Below are 16101 nucleotides of genomic sequence, written 5' to 3' on the forward strand. Positions count from 1 at the left end.
AGTTATGCATTTCATGCATTTGACTTCAATGTTTTGGCTGACATCTAATGGACGATTCACGCTTATACATGTACATGTATCTCATACTGTTGATTTTTCTTTTACTGAATTTTGAAGAATAAAACAAGATTTATTGTAACTTCTGGTTCGATGATGTCATTGGTCCCAAACTTCACACACGTTGACTGGGTACAGATGATCAATTTTCAGTTGATTCGGATAAACTTCATCACAGACATATATTCAAAATTCATTTTTCAGAATGTTTAACCCGTTGCGAGAGGGTGCTCCACATGACGTCATCAGTAGATGATTTGAAAACCATTGAAAACAACTCGACATCTATTACCACTTTTAAACAGTAGGCCTACTTCTGGTTTCAACCAGAAGAAGGGTCACATGATTTGACCCACACAAGAAGAACTGAAGACCAATTTACACTCTGCCACTTGCTGCAGACAGAATGATGAAAAGCCAACACACCACAAAAAATAGATGAGTGTGACAAATTTGACACTGCAAACCTCAGCACACGTGAGTGTTCGCACATACGATGGCCCACTCACATGATGGTTGTAAAACGCATGTGGTGAGAATTCACCAATAATTAACAGAGAAGATGCAACATACGGCATTTCTGTGGCTCAATAATGCTATATTCTTGCTTATGTATATTCAAACAACATCATGTGCGTCAGTCTCCAAAAGCTCTGCCTTCACGTTCCATATACATGTAAGGCCAATGATGTCATAAACAGCCATTAAAGACGATGTTTGATTGGATGCATGTTGATCGTAGTAAGAGTTGTGCTCGATCTTAAGGCAACCCCAGAGAGAAGCCGACTTGGCTGGGTAGACCAGTGTGCGGGCAACCAGATTCTGTGACCGAGGTGGCCTATAAACTTGTCTTTCGTTTGGTCAAGTTGTTGTACGTATACGTTGTGATAGCATTTTCAAGAATCCTAGTAATTGTTCCAATCTGTAAATCGCCCCTTCAGCAATGTGCATGTACATGCACATGTGACTACGTACATGTGTATACATGTCTGACTGCGAACCGAAACAAACCAAATCTTGGCACTCGAAGCATTGGTAAATTTCAACCTCCTCTTTGTTGAGAGGCAGAATCCTTGTGTCTGTTTTATTTTAAATCATACAATTTCCTGTCAACTTCAAATGATGTGGTCTGAATATTGTTCAAGTATAACTTAATGGGATATCAATGATGAATTCTGAATGCTTGCCCCACAATTATCTCCTTCCCGGGCTGAGCTCTAAAGAGGATTTTGTAAAAAAGCGTTGCGTCATGACTGCATGATTGCTGATCATAAGTGTTACTAACTACTAGTGTGTGATGCCCATACTTGAATCATATCTAAACACTTTCTTTGAAAATTATGGTTTAATGCTGAGAATGTGTAGAAAGTTATGGATTTAAACTATAACATTAAAACGGTGGCTTAAGCCAATGTATCTTTACCCTCATCCTACTGAAAAGGAAATCTCATGATGCTCCCCTCAAAATGCACAATAGTATAACGGAATCTTGGCATTTATGGAATAATTACATGTACATGTGGTTTTCAGTTTTAGGGCCCATGAGGGGATAACTGTGCCACAACGCACAAAGCTATTAAAACAAATAAAGCTACAGAAGCCAAATATAAAGGGTTTTTCCTTATGGACAATGGAGTACTCAGCAACCAAATAAGCCTGAATGTCACATATGGCTGGTACAGTCATGCTGCCAATCTGTCAGAGTTCTTACATAGGCCTAAAGTACTACGTGGCTGTACATCGTTGATGTGATTGAAGAGACAAATGGAAATCAGGTCTACACAATCCGGGGACAAATTAATTGTTATCTAACCTGAAGTATGTCTGTCTGGATAAATATTCAATTATCTACGACGTGAATATAATGTTCACGGCACAATATTAATCAGCCGAAAAGGTCTCTGAGCTGGCTGGCTCGTCAAAGAGGTATCGGATGACTTTACTATATGAGGCAATCTAGTGGCAGCGTGAATAAGAAATTCTGCATGCTAATACAAGTTTGCTGATGATCAAGGATCGATGAAGTTTGTTTCCCCTTGGTGACAAGAAATATATTACTGCTATTAGTTATCTATGTTTGGTACAAAATTAAGCCATTCCTTTCATGGTAAACTGCAGGCCGGAAGGAGCCTGGCAGCGATTTTTTTTTTCCCCATAGCCGGGAATTCGCGGAATATCGGGAGTTCTCATGAGACTGGAAATTTACATGAACCTTGCATATTGCATTCTGTCCACGGCGCGGAATGGTTGGTCAATTTTGCAATGCCGCCTTAGTTGACGCTATCATGACTGTCAGATGCTAATTCACCATCAGGGAAGTCAAAATTAGTTGAACTAGATACTGTGACATTACATGATGGTATTTCACACTGACCACAATGCCACTGCAGAGCTTTACAGCTGTTGTGCAAGTCATGCGTTCAATACTCATATTAGTACTCTTTTATATGGTACCAAAAACGACAAGTCTCACAATCATTTTGTTCTTCACCCTAGTCCATGATGATATAACATTCTGGGAACATGTCAAGTTAAGCATTGGGACTGGGGCTCAGTTGATATCCCTGGTAATGAGTATAGTAACATAGTCTGGGTTGTCAGATTGGTGAGGTACATGTAAGCTCTATTCTCCAATAGATAACCATTTCGACTGTACAAGCAAATCCCCTTAGGCTTAGTATACAAAGAAGTATGAAACAAACTCACCAGGATGCCCTATCTGAAGGAAATGTACAGAATGATTGAGCCAATATACAAGTCCAAATTCAGTCTATTTCCAGATGTCTGACAAGTCGGAAAACCCTAATCCAAAAACATCCATCTCTTCTATCCAATTTTGCTGGTGAGGAAATTCTGTTGTGAAGCTTGGAGCATAACACAAATGACATTACAGTCAGTGAATCCTTTAGCAACAACACTGTCATCAACCCTCGACATATTGACACCATCTCATACTGTCATCTTTTTGTTCGCACAAATCTGTTATTGCACTCCCCATCCCATTGATTGCTGAGGCTGTGGGACATTACAGAGGTTGTGCATGGAAGCCATATTCCTGATAACTGCTTTTGTTACGGAGGCATAGCACTAAAGATGTAACTCTCTGTTCTTATTCTTCCTGAGGAACAACAACAGCTCTAGGCCTGTGCCGGGTACCTGGGTACCCGCCCGTCGATTTTCAAAACCCGGTTCCATTTTTCCGGGACGGGTACCCGTAAAAAAGTAAATAAATTAGGAACAAACATTCATGCATAAAATGTCTGTGAAATTTCTTGCTGAAGGACAGACTTCATGGAAAACCACTGTGCCGATGAAAACCTGGTCCCACGGTCATACATGAAACTTGAATTCAGAGATCGACAGCTAATTTTGTTACCCACTCCGCCTGTTGTACCGCAAGTCATTTTCCTAGTTCCGGAATTTCCTAGTTCACAAGAGCGAAAAAACCACTAAAATTCACGGGTGATAGGTCACTCGCTACGTGTGGTTTTAAATATGTCTTTAAATTGAATGGTCATATAAACATTTGCATCTAATGTCTGCTTAATCAAATGACTTTTTTAGAGTTTCCGTTTTTGTTAATTTACCGAAAACTGCAAGTTTTTCCCCCACTCTCGGATCGCGTGGCGTTACCACGCAAAGTCGTTGCGAACTCAACTACGCGGGCGCAGCAGAAATGTATGTGACGTAATGGGTTCGTCAACTGTGCGGCGCGGGGAGGGCAACGTTGATAGCTCACTGTACAGTTGAAAAGTCGAGTCAAAGCTTACGCAATTGCTACCTTTTTAATTCATTGGAATTCTTATATTTCATCTAATTTTCTCAGAATTAAAAGATTCTCTATTAGAAAAGCAACTGTTTACAATGGTTTGGGCTGAAAATGGATTTTTAGTATGGTTACTTTTTATTTGTGAAGACATTTTTGTCTCGATCCTAAACCGATCCAAAACTAGGAAAGGTGTCATCGTCACTTTGGTCGATCGATCCTGTGAGTTCAAATGTAAAAACTTAGATTTTGAAAAAAAAAATGGAAGTATATCCAAAACACAAAGTTGACTTCTGACCATATTTCACTCGAATTTGAGGATTTTTTAGCTGCAGTCTTACTGAATAATTTTAGGGACCCGGAACTAGGAAAATGACTGTACCAAACCTATATGAACAAGAGACCGGAGGAGTTTTGTCTTTTGAGGGAGAAGCGCTGTTGATGTACACTTGCATGATTGTATTTGTAACTATCAAACCCTGTCAGCCTAAATGACTTTTGTTGTGCGGAATTAGTAGTGTTTACTCTTTGAATTAAGAGTATTTTTTTGGTCAAATAAAACAATATGAATGAAAATTACTCTATGTCAGGATTGACGACGAAGCGAGAGCGGACTGTGTAATATTCCAGCGGTACTGGGACTCCACACGGCGTGCGGTAAGTAGTGATCACGCACAAATCGTGCGGTTGATCAGCCTCTTTTTATAATCAAAGCACTAAATGTGCGCAACAAACCAAAAGAGTCAGAGAACCAGTTTAGTTAAGTTTTATACCAAGAAATATTTCGTTTCAAAATTATTTTTAAATTAAAGCAACTTGAATTTTCTCAGTGATTCAGCGGAACTGTGGATGAGGAATTGACCAAAAAAGCAGGAATGATGTTTTCTGTATGTACTACAGCATTTCAAATCAAAGTATTTTTTTCATTCGAAAAAAAAGGAAATGTGGACAAGTGCAAGTCATAATACAGTCGGCCAATCAAATGTCACTTGTCGAAGTACTTATACATTAAAAACTCGACAACTGAACCTCAGGGGAATGGAGTTATCCTGAAAAAAGTATTTATTAAACTAAACCACTTCATCATGGTACGTCCCTTCGTGTTGCAAAACTTTCGTATCACTCAGTCATTTAACAACGTGAAGCGCTGTTATTTCTTTCACTTTGGCTTATGTGTGGTCACATGACCTTTCTTTTTACGGTCACATGGCCGCTGCAGTGTCAGCAATTGGACTGCCTGAAAGGGACTACAATTGGGCCCGCGTTGCAGTCAGGTTAGTTTCAGGGTCTTGAAAGCCAGGATTACACAGTTGCAGCTACGTTGATTTATGCAACGTGCTGGTCCTCATCAGAAAAGAAATGAACTTGCGATGACTCCTAACCCTATATAAACTTCCGATACTTTCAACGCCGTTTGAAGCATTTTGTTCGCAGTTTTTTTAATCAGAAACTTCAAAATAAGTGGATGTAATGGTGTGGGCATTGTTCGAGGTACGTAGTATTTTTGTACATAAAACTTGAAGCCTTTTAACCCATGACGTATGTAGCACTGATCTGGTCCGCACGTGACACGACCAGCGCTCACTATTTGTGCACGCCACATGCGTCTGCGTATACGTGGTCATGCAGCATCCGGGACATTTCCTTTGAGCATTTGCAGGGGCATATATCATGTAGGTGGTTTGCAGCTCTGTTCTCTTTTCTGACGTTCCCCGTGAAGATTTGTTTTTCTGTTTCATACAACAACAAAAAATTTGCAAACTGAAGGTAACAATTTTGTTTGATAAAATGGTAGGAGAGATTAACTCCGACGTTTAGAACACTGTTCTGCTTGCTTCCTATGTACCAAAAAGAACCGTGTTTTGGGCACATGATCTACCAGGTTGCGCGCAATGCCATTTGTTATTAGGCGATCTCTTTTCCGGGTACCCGATGTTAACAAAAAACGGGTGCCTGGTTCTAAAAATACCCGCAAATGCACACCCCAAAACAGCTCTTATCAGAAAAAAATGAAATGTATTCCACAATAGGTTTGTGATGTTGCCACAACCTGTCACCCCCCAACAACGTCAGTTTGAATTGTTTAATTTACTTATATATCCTATCCAGATTGACAAGCATGCTGATGTAAAAATTTTATAACAAATCCTCTCTCTTCTTTGTCATGTTTCTTTCTTTTTTTTTCTTGTCTTACAGGCCAAGTGCCTATGAGATACATGTAATTTGATTCCAAGTATTAAACAGTAAATTGGTGGATAGTCCTCCATAACTTGCACAGTACTTGTTTGGATTTGTCCCACAGTTTTTGATGTCCACATATTTTATTCTCTAACTTCTGTGATACCCTTGCACAGTTTGCCAATCATTTATGACTATATTTCAGCTTGTTTTCATGCTTGTCTAGCTCCCCCCTTATAATCAACTTTGTCACGGTATACATTGTTCATTTCTTTTGTATTTCTGCCTTTTTTGAGTTGTTCACGCTGATTTTCGATACTATCATGCTTTGTCTTTGTTTTGATTGAATAAACAGTAATAACATATGCATTTGAGAGTTAAACAGTGTCCAGCGAAATTCCATTGTAGGGTTGTTGAATTCAGGTGATGATGGTTTGCACTACTGCACAATGTCATGTACAGGCACAAAATGAAACTGACTGGTGCAATGACACAGCTCAGAAAATATTAAAAAAAATTCACAGCATAACATCGAAGTTATATATTAAAAGTGTCAAACCAAGAGTAAAAATCCGTGATAAAGAGTTAGAGGGTTAAAAATTTCTACAACTGTGCCATTTTGATTCTAGCAAGATTCAATTGAACTTATTTTTTACACTTGCATTAATTAATTTAACATATTCACCTATTTCAACTTCCATTTTGCCAAGTTTAAAATTAAAAGTTGATGCAGCGAAATATGAAGTAAAACAATTGTGAAATGAAACTATTTTGCCATGCTGGATATACACGTATACTGCATGTACATGTTCACAAAACCATTTGATGCATGAACATAACTGGTGCCCTACTTTGACTGTGTGAAGTAAATAAAGGGCACTCCTTCATATGTACATGTAGTTCCCCCACATTTCCCCAAAATACGAAAAAAGCAGAATTGGGCAATTGCTGGAAGTCTGGTATCCTAGAGATTAACATCCAGAGATGATTTGAAGGCCTTGTCTGCAAGCCAGGTCTTGCGTCTAGGTATCAAACAGTTCGGTCTTGGACTCGGACTGTCTGGTCTTGGTTTTGAATAGTCTGGTCTTGGTCTAAGACTGTCTGGTCTTGGACTGTCTGGTCTCAGACTGCCTGGTCTCGGACTGCAACACTTTTATTGACATGTACAGATCTCCTCTAAATCCACACACTGCAAAATCAGTCAATACTAAATTGTAGTACTGAAAATGGAATTACTCAATTACATAGAAATAAGCTCACCTTGTATCAGTTCAAGCCAAATTCATTTCATTGCAAAATGTACAAAATATATTGTGCGTTGTGTATATCACTGAACTCCTTAATATTAAATTTAGTTCTAATTTCAAGGTATGAGAAATTGACCATGCTTTGTGATTACATTGTGGGTGTTACTGTACATGTTCTGAGATTCATCCTTTTTCATCTTAATCATGCCTGAACAAATAAATGTAAAACAAGGAATAATGAAAAATTTACATTGAAGTGCAGGAAGTGATAACACATACACAAAACTGTAGTGGATGTTGAACTGCCTGGGACATCAGAAGATGAAACAAACCACAACCTGTCTGCCATGCTGACCTTTGGAGGAACACTGTGAGCATGTACACTTGTTCACTTTGAATTTGTAAGATACCAGTACATTAACGAACACTTTACCTGATTTTCTGTGTATCCAAGAATGCCTTTTAATGGACCCTCTGAAGCCTTTATGATAGCCAATTTTACGTCATCATAGGATGCTTCCTTCTCCAGACGAACAGTGAGATCAACAACTGAAACATCTGGCACCGGAACACGGAAAGCCATTCCAGTAAGTTTCCTTCGACATAAAAAAACCAACAAACATTTTTTCACAATGCTGAAACTTAGTTTTACAAGTAACTCATTACCAAACTGTAAATATCTTATAACTTTTAATCAAATAAAATCTGAACAACATTGACAGGAATTACACGTTTAAATAAAATAATGAAATACATGTACTGTGTTCATTTATTACAATGAGCATAAGAGAGATACACGTGTACATGTAAACTAATAAACACACATGCATGCATATGTGATTGTCACAAGAGGCCACTGTTTATTTCTTTTGCATCAATATCTAAGTTTTATGGATGGTTTCACCCAGCAGTGGAAATGCCCGGGTTGTACATAAATAAGGTTGGTGGTAGTTGTTTGGATACCAGGCACGATATGCGGGAAAGGGAAGGTGATGCACAAGCTGTATACCCCAAGGCTGTTGTGCACACTGCACCCCCCTCAAAAATCTGAAAGAAATTCCAAAGATTCCATCAACACAAAGAAGACACCATAGAGGGGGTCCCCCTTTCCCACATATCTTGCATCATATGGTTGTTTGTGTTTCTCAAGAAAAGGCACTGGCACAAGGCTGGTAAAAGAAACAGCTTTTTACTTAATCTGAATAATAATGGTTGGCATTTGAAATATGGACAATACAGTGGGGTTCACTGTTGCAAGAAAGGGAGAGGAGATCTGAGATTCTCGATGGGAGAGTACAATGTATCTCCACGTTGTGCGATAGCGCCAGAGTGAGTCATAGCTCCATTGTCAGGGGAAAGAGTTAAGATTTTGCCAGTCTTTCAGCGACGGCCAAAGACAGCGCTGGCTGAATAATTTGAAATGAACTTATTTTGATTTCCGAGTCAAGAACTCGCCTTTTCAAGCAGGGGTGCCAGGCATTTTGAAAGACTTCATTGTCAAACAGAACTGGATCCTTTTTTGTGGAAAGCTCGGTACTTGGGCAAAGGTGGAGGTACAAGGTCTGTTGTAGTCATCTACTCTAATCAGAAATGGCCACGGGAGGGTTAACTACACCTACATATACCTTGGGAGACAAGCAACCTTGAGGAACGAGCTACAAGTAAACTACAGGTACCTGGGGGAAGGGCGTGTTCAAGACTACCGGTGTCAACTTCCTAAGCTGAAATCATGTGAAATGCCTCTATAAAGTAATAATTTCGGACTGAGTTTTTGAGGCCATATTTTGGACACCTCAAATTACGTCTGAACATCCCGCAAGGCAATTAGTCCATGGGCCAGACCAAATGCTGGTACCCACGTTTGTTGGCAAAACACAAAGGATGCTAAGTTCTTTTAGTATTGACTTAAGTACAAAAACATGTAACAGCATCTCTAAATGAGTAGCTTAGTCATTTTATTTATTTCTGAGTTTTGTGTTATACATGTACCATGAAGTTACAATGTAACACAATACAGCATTCAATGTTCATTCCTTGGCATATAGGCTAGGCTTGGGCATTGTTGGGTGAATCCATACTGGAATCTGGTAGAATTGATCCACTTTTTTGAGAATCGAATCCATTCCGCCGCTGATTCCATAACCTTGAGATCCGATTCCACAAACAGTCCAGCGATTCCAAGAGACTGCTACATGTATCTTATACGATCTGTCAATTTTTATTTATTTATTTATTCTGATATCCAACAGCAGAGATATGCCACTTACAGGTATCATGGAAAACAAAACAAAAAAATGACTAGAGGAACGTGGTTGTGAACAACCACTGAGCATCATCATGATGTCATAACTTTAGGAAAATTCTTTCATGAGGGTCTTTGTTGTGTGTAACTTTGATGTTGATCAAACCTCTGATATTGCCCAAATGGTGGCCTGAAAATGTGTACAAAGTCAAGGGGCTGAAATAAATATTGAAAAATCAATAGTAAATCACATGATGACATCATCGTGATGTCATTTCTTTTGAAGAATTCTTGCATAAGGGTCTTTGTTCGATATCACTTTCATGGCGATCAAACATCACGAAGGTTTCAAAATAGTGGCTTGAAAATGTGTACAAAGTCAATGGACTGAAAACACCTATGCAAAAAAGCTGCTTCTTTATGATGTCATATGATTTGCGTTTGCACTGAAAGAAATTCTGAAATATTTTTTGATATTCAGACTTTTGGGTATACATGTAATCAAATGAAGACGAAAAAAAAAAGATTTTTTTTTCGTTCTCAGGGCAATTCTCACCTGAAGTTCAGGACTACTCTCATTAAGATCGATAATATTGCGTAGTAGAAAAACGTGTACAAAACCTATGGGGAAAACTGCAGCTTTAATCTCATGTCACGTGACCCCTGATGAAGTTATTATGATGATTTTTTGGGGGAATCTCTCTTCATTAGGGACTTCAAGTGTACATTAAAGGAAATAATTCAGATTTACCAATGTGCCGAAGATAGGCCATTGAAAAATGTGTACAAAACCCATGGGGGACGATAAAATATCCAAAAATCCATTTAAAAAATATGTGATGACATCATCATGACGTCATAAATTTATCAAAATTCTTTCATCAGGGTCTTTGTTGTCTGTAACTTTGAAGTTGATCAAACCTCTGAAAATTGCGCAAATGCTGGCTTGAAAACGTGTACTAAGTCAATGGGCTGAAATAAATATTGAAAATTCAATACTAAATGCATGATGATATCATCATGATGTCATTCCTTTAGAATAATTCTTGGATGAGGGTCTTTGTTGACTATCACTTGGATAGTGATCAAACATCGTGAAGAATTCAAAATAGTGGCTTGAAAACGTGCACCGGTACAAAGTGAATCGGAAAAAATTAAATATTCAAAATTCAAGATCCAAGAATTCAAGATTCAAGAAAATTCAAGATATCACGTGATGATGTCATCACAAATTTCTTCTAGGACCATCCTTGGATAATTGTCCAAAGACCTGCTAAGTTTGAAGTCGATCAGATTTAGGAAACTGCCAAAGTCCACTGGCGGAAGGAATCGGGCTGGAAAAAAAAAACTAAACGAAAAAAAACAAAAACAATCAGAAAGCAACAGCTGTTCCGGCTTTTGCCGGATAAAAAAGGGGGGAGGGGAGAAATCCAAATTACATGTAAATAATAAATAATTGTATAAACATAAACTTGAGTAAATACATACATTTAAGTCAATTCAGTGTAAAGCTGGCTAAACCTGTGGCAGTTTACATGTACATAAATGAGCTACATGTATGGGTGCGAAGAACTTCTGTAAATCTCAGTACAGAACAAATTCAATGTAAGCGCCCCAAACACATTGCACGTTTCGTGGAGTCGGTTGTAGGCAGTTGAAATCCTTGAAACAAAGCCTTGCTTCATTACCTCCACCTGGCTCCGCGGAACATGCATGATGTGTTTGGGAGCAGATCTGGTTCGGCATTCGGGAACATAGAGGGAAAATGGGTTAACGGTAGTTAAAGTGTAATGGTTACGGATATGTTTGTAGAGGAATAAGCAATCATTGACTGTTCTTCTGTGGACAAGAGTTGGCAAATTAAACAAGTCACAGTTCAGAGTAGAATACAATACAACGATCACTGTGTAGGGCCCAATACATAAATGTTAAATAATGCCTTTTCAAGATGTATTTTTGCGTTGGGGAGATGTTAATTATATATAACGGGTTTGCCCTTACCCAATGTATATAAATAAGCACTGTATGCTCAGTGCTTGTCCAAGAGCTTGCGAAAAAACCTGGCAAGCTCGGTGGTGGAGTGGTTAAGACCTCTGCAATAGTAAGCAGGAGGTCGTGGGTTCGAGTCCCACCCGAGTAAGCTTGTGAGGTTTTTTCGCAAGCTCTCGGACAAGCACTGAGCATACAGTGCTTATTAATATACGTTCAGTAAGGGCAAACCCGTTATATAATTAACATCTCCCCAAGGCAAAAATACATCTTGAAAATAGTTCGCGGTACCCGCTGCTTCATTTGACTCGGACCGACCAGCCGACCCCGGCAAGCTCGGTGGTCGAGTGGTTAAGACATCTGCACTAGTAAGCAGGAGGTCGTGGGATTGAGTCCCACCCGAGTAAGCTTGTGAGGTTTTTTCGCAAGCTCTCGGACAAGCACTGAGCATACAGTGCTTATTAATATTCGTTGGGTAAGGGCAAACTCGTTATATATAATTAAATAATGCCACTGCAGTCTTTCCAGTCTCTCAGATTGTGAGTGAGAAATAGAATTAAATACTACTGTGCAATATTTCACTTGGGATCTGATGAGGAAGCAGTACATTATATGAAGTACATATTCACTTTTACAATGTCGGAAGTCTCGCCACACCAAGCCAATAATACGATTCGCCTTCTTTACAATAAAATCAACAAGAGATACAAAATTTAACCTGTTGTCTACAAAAATTCCAAGATCTTGCTGACTAGAAACTAGGCTTGGGCGGTATTGCCTTTTTCGATACTGCGGTATCTATGAAAAAATACCGCAGTATTTACTAATACCTTGGTACTCATTGCAGAAGGCAATGACGTCATCAAAAAGCAGCTGCAATGCTGACATTCAATGGCAAACCACAAACAACACTAGGGGCCAGCATAAAGGGTTTTAATGTCACAAAACCCCCTAAACTTAATAACTATTATAAATTATCTGCCCATTTGATGTCAAATAAAAGTTATTTATGTGAAAGAATTTTTTTAAAAAGGGACGGTGTTTTAAGTACCGATTCGTTATATATGTGTGTGGTCACTAGAGGGCACTCGACAATAAGGTGACATCATCAGTGGATGATTTGAAGAATACTATACCCAAACAGACTTACAACGTTGAAAACAACTTCATACCTATTACCACTTGTGAACAATAAGACCACTTCCGGTTTCGACCGGAAGGAAGGGTCACGTGATTTGACCCACATGAGATAAATTCAAGACCACATTTTAACCTGGCACTTGCTGCAAACAGGATATTGCGGGAGGCTACGGTTGATTTTATATGGATTTTTATACATTTAACAGAATATTCAAATATTCAAAATTTAATAATAAATCACTTGAAGTCACCATGACGTAAAAAATTCACAATTATCTTCGTTTTATAGTTAGTGCTTGCTGTAAGTTTGACGACGATCAATGTTTAACAAGGTACGAAAATAGTGTCTCGAAAACATGTACAAAATCAATGGGCTAAAATAAATATTAGAAAATCAATAATAAATCACTTGACGACGTCATAATGACGTAATATTTCTCGGACCATCTGTGTATAAAGGCTCCTCACTGGTATAAATTTGATGAAGATCCAAAATTGCTTAAAAATTAAAGTTGCAGCGACAAAAAACGTGTACAAAACAAATGGGCTTTTGAGCAGAAGAAGAAAAAGAAGAAAAAACGAGAGCTTATCTGTCTGTTTGCCAACAGAACAGAGGGCTTTTTCACATTCTTTTGTACATTTGAACAACTACGGCATCATGACATCAAGTCATTTTTCGTATATAAAACCCTTCTTTTAAGTTATCTGCAAAGTTTCAACCTGATAGAACATGTACTTCAGGAAATACAGTAAAATGTCGATAAGTTGAAGCTCATTGGAATGGACCAAAAGTTTGAGTTATATGACATTCGAATTTTTGAAAGTTACACGCTTCAGTGCACATGTAACCTTACTGGCTTACGGCTGTTGGCCTGCAAGCAGAGTTGAACACGAAGTGGATTTTAGGCTATCCCTACTGTGCAAGTTTTCCTCAAACATCATCATTAAACACGTTTTATGTGGTACATTAATAAACAATAAACCAATGAAGTTATGTACCGGTACCTGTGTCTACGTCTTGCGAATTCATTCATTTGCTTTGCTTGATCGGGCTGTTACCGTAAAACGCTGCGTGTGGGCCAGTCAGAGTTTTCGTGCTGGGTCACGTGATACATGTACAAAGCGCTTGACGGCCCATCAATTGTGCCTGATTTAGGCTGCATCCTAATCTCTTGTCTAGAGCTAGGTCTTGGTACTCAGTCCATTAGAAATGCATGGAGACAATAGACCAAGCCGTAGCTTGCAGCAACGGGAACAGGGAAGACTTCTTTTTAAGTTTATTAACCCGAGTGTCTTTGACAGTTGTTTGTTTGAAACCTTAAAATACGAAAAGCCTTTTTGTTGTGTCTATGAGACAAATGCATGGAGTTCTAGTTTTCTTTCTTCGGCAAACGCTCACAAAAAATCATTATCTGCCAAATTCATTCAATGATTTCAACAAAATTTGGAGAGTATCTAGCTTGGCTGGAGTTTCATGTGAACTGACTAGCATGTTTGGCCATGGTCACATAGTGGTCACTTTCTTTGAAATTACAAATTCCTTCTTCCACAATGTTGGTCCAATTATTGTCAAACTTGGTCAATTATATCTCTGGACCTAGTGTCATAAAATGTGTTAATAGAATTTGGCCAGTGGTCACCTACATGTAGTGGTTACTAGTGGTCATTTTCTTCAAAATAACAAATTGCTTCTTGGTTCAACTACTGTCAAAATTGATTACTTACTGCTTTGGAACAAGCCTTAAGATTGGATGTTCACAGAATTTGGCCACTGGTCACCTTATGGTCATCAAGGATCATTTTCTTTCATTGCATGGTTGAATACTCGCTACTTTTGGTATCAGTTACATGTGCATGTATCTGCCACCTTCCTTGCTAATTTCAGCCACATTTGGACCTAATCGTCCTTGACACAATTCCTGTTCTAAATGAAAAGCATACAGAGTCAAGGGTCACCTAGTGCTCAGTCATGACTCAATCTCAAATTAGGGTGGTTGTACTGTATCTTCACAGGAAACACCATGTGGGTGGTTAACAGAATTAGGCCGATGGTTACCTAATGGTTACTGCAGGTCTTTTTTTTTTTCAAAACGTTCTAGTATTTGTTGTCCAGATGTAAAACTTGATCGTTTTCATTTCTGCAGCAAGCTTCGAGAACGGTTTACACAGAATTTGGCAAGTGGTCACATGGTGGCATATGGAGGTCACTCAGTTTAGATCAAACATAATAGACTGATTCACTGACACTATTACTGCGGTGTCCCCGACACTCAACTGTTCAGCAATGGAACAATTGAATTTGGTCCGTATCTCTAACAGTGCTGTAGTCAAGACACTGAAGACCTTCACAAGGCCACACAAGACCAACTCAAGGCGTTCAGTTTGAATTCAAGTCAAATGAACTGCGACAAAATCATTCCTTTGTCACTGTTCACCCTGTTACTTGTGACTGGTCTTGCACATGGTCTTTGTCTGGCCTTGTGATGTCTCAACAACTCTGATCTCTAGTATGTAGAGAATTCCATTAAAAGCCCATTTCCGGAACAAGACTATACACGATTTGCATACATTTAGGCAGGAGATATGATGATGTTTAAGCCAGACTTACTGCTAGTCACCTTGTGTGCACCTTCAACATTTCCAAAGCTGCTCACGGATGATATACATGTACATGTATCTGTACTTCCTGAAGAACATTAGCTCTCGTTTGTAAGTGTGCTTTCTAGCAAATTGGCTTATCCAAACAAAAGAGGTCTTTTATCCCCTTAACTCCTTTGTGTATCATGTGGGCACCCGATTCAATTTTAATCATTTCAGAAAGGCATTTCCGTTTTACTGTTGGTTGAGGGTGGGCCCATTTTGTAGCAGTCGTTAATACATCAACCGCAGAAATAAAAAGAGAATTCTTAAATGAGCGTACATGTCCCCGTGGAACAAATAAGGAAAAGTGTGTGTTTACACAGTGGTTAAAGTAACTACTTCGCCAATGTCAGCGGAACAATTTTCAAGGTGGGGGGATAGTGGTGGACATGAATCAGCCATTAGGAGACCTGCCAAAAGTAAAAAAGTGGGAGGGGGGCTGTGACCCCTCTGCTTCTGCCGCCAGTGTACCTCATATTGCTAAGGGGTCACAGGCTCCCAGCACTCCCATGTCCTTTGCACTATTTGTCGTGGAAGGAACCAGTGTGTGTTGCTGATATCTGATGACAGACAAGGACTGTTTCTGCTCTTTGGTTGTCCACGTACATACAATTTAATACCACACAAAAGGTGTACCACACCTGCAGGAACTGAGGTTAAATAAAATTGATTTTTGACTGCATTACGTCTTTAATGTCCTAATGGTCCTCAAGAAGAAGAAAACTTCAAAGTTCAAGCAATTTTCCTTCTTCATAGAATAAATATCAAATTATGCATGTGAAACTCCACATTACAGGAGCACAGTTTTCTAATATTTTCAGCACAGGTTTAAAAGCCGTGCT

General features: G+C 38.9%; 1 protein-coding gene across 3 annotated transcripts in view; it reads right to left on the bottom strand.

Moving 5' to 3' along the window:
* Nucleotides 1-16101, bottom strand: part of LOC110985127 (glyceraldehyde-3-phosphate dehydrogenase-like) — a 135022-nt gene that overhangs the window by 42512 nt on the left and 76409 nt on the right. For all 3 annotated transcript variants that reach the window (XM_087147469.1, XM_087147470.1, XM_022245923.2), the window contains exon 8: nucleotides 7682-7844. In XM_087147469.1, the coding sequence (XP_087003595.1) occupies nucleotides 7682-7844 (163 nt within the window). The remainder of the gene's footprint in view (nucleotides 1-7681; nucleotides 7845-16101) is intronic.

Source organism: Acanthaster planci, linkage group LG16, assembly GCF_054643075.1.
Source record: "Acanthaster planci isolate LZ-2023a linkage group LG16, COTS_SCS, whole genome shotgun sequence".
Classification (NCBI taxonomy): domain Eukaryota; kingdom Metazoa; phylum Echinodermata; class Asteroidea; order Valvatida; family Acanthasteridae; genus Acanthaster; species Acanthaster planci.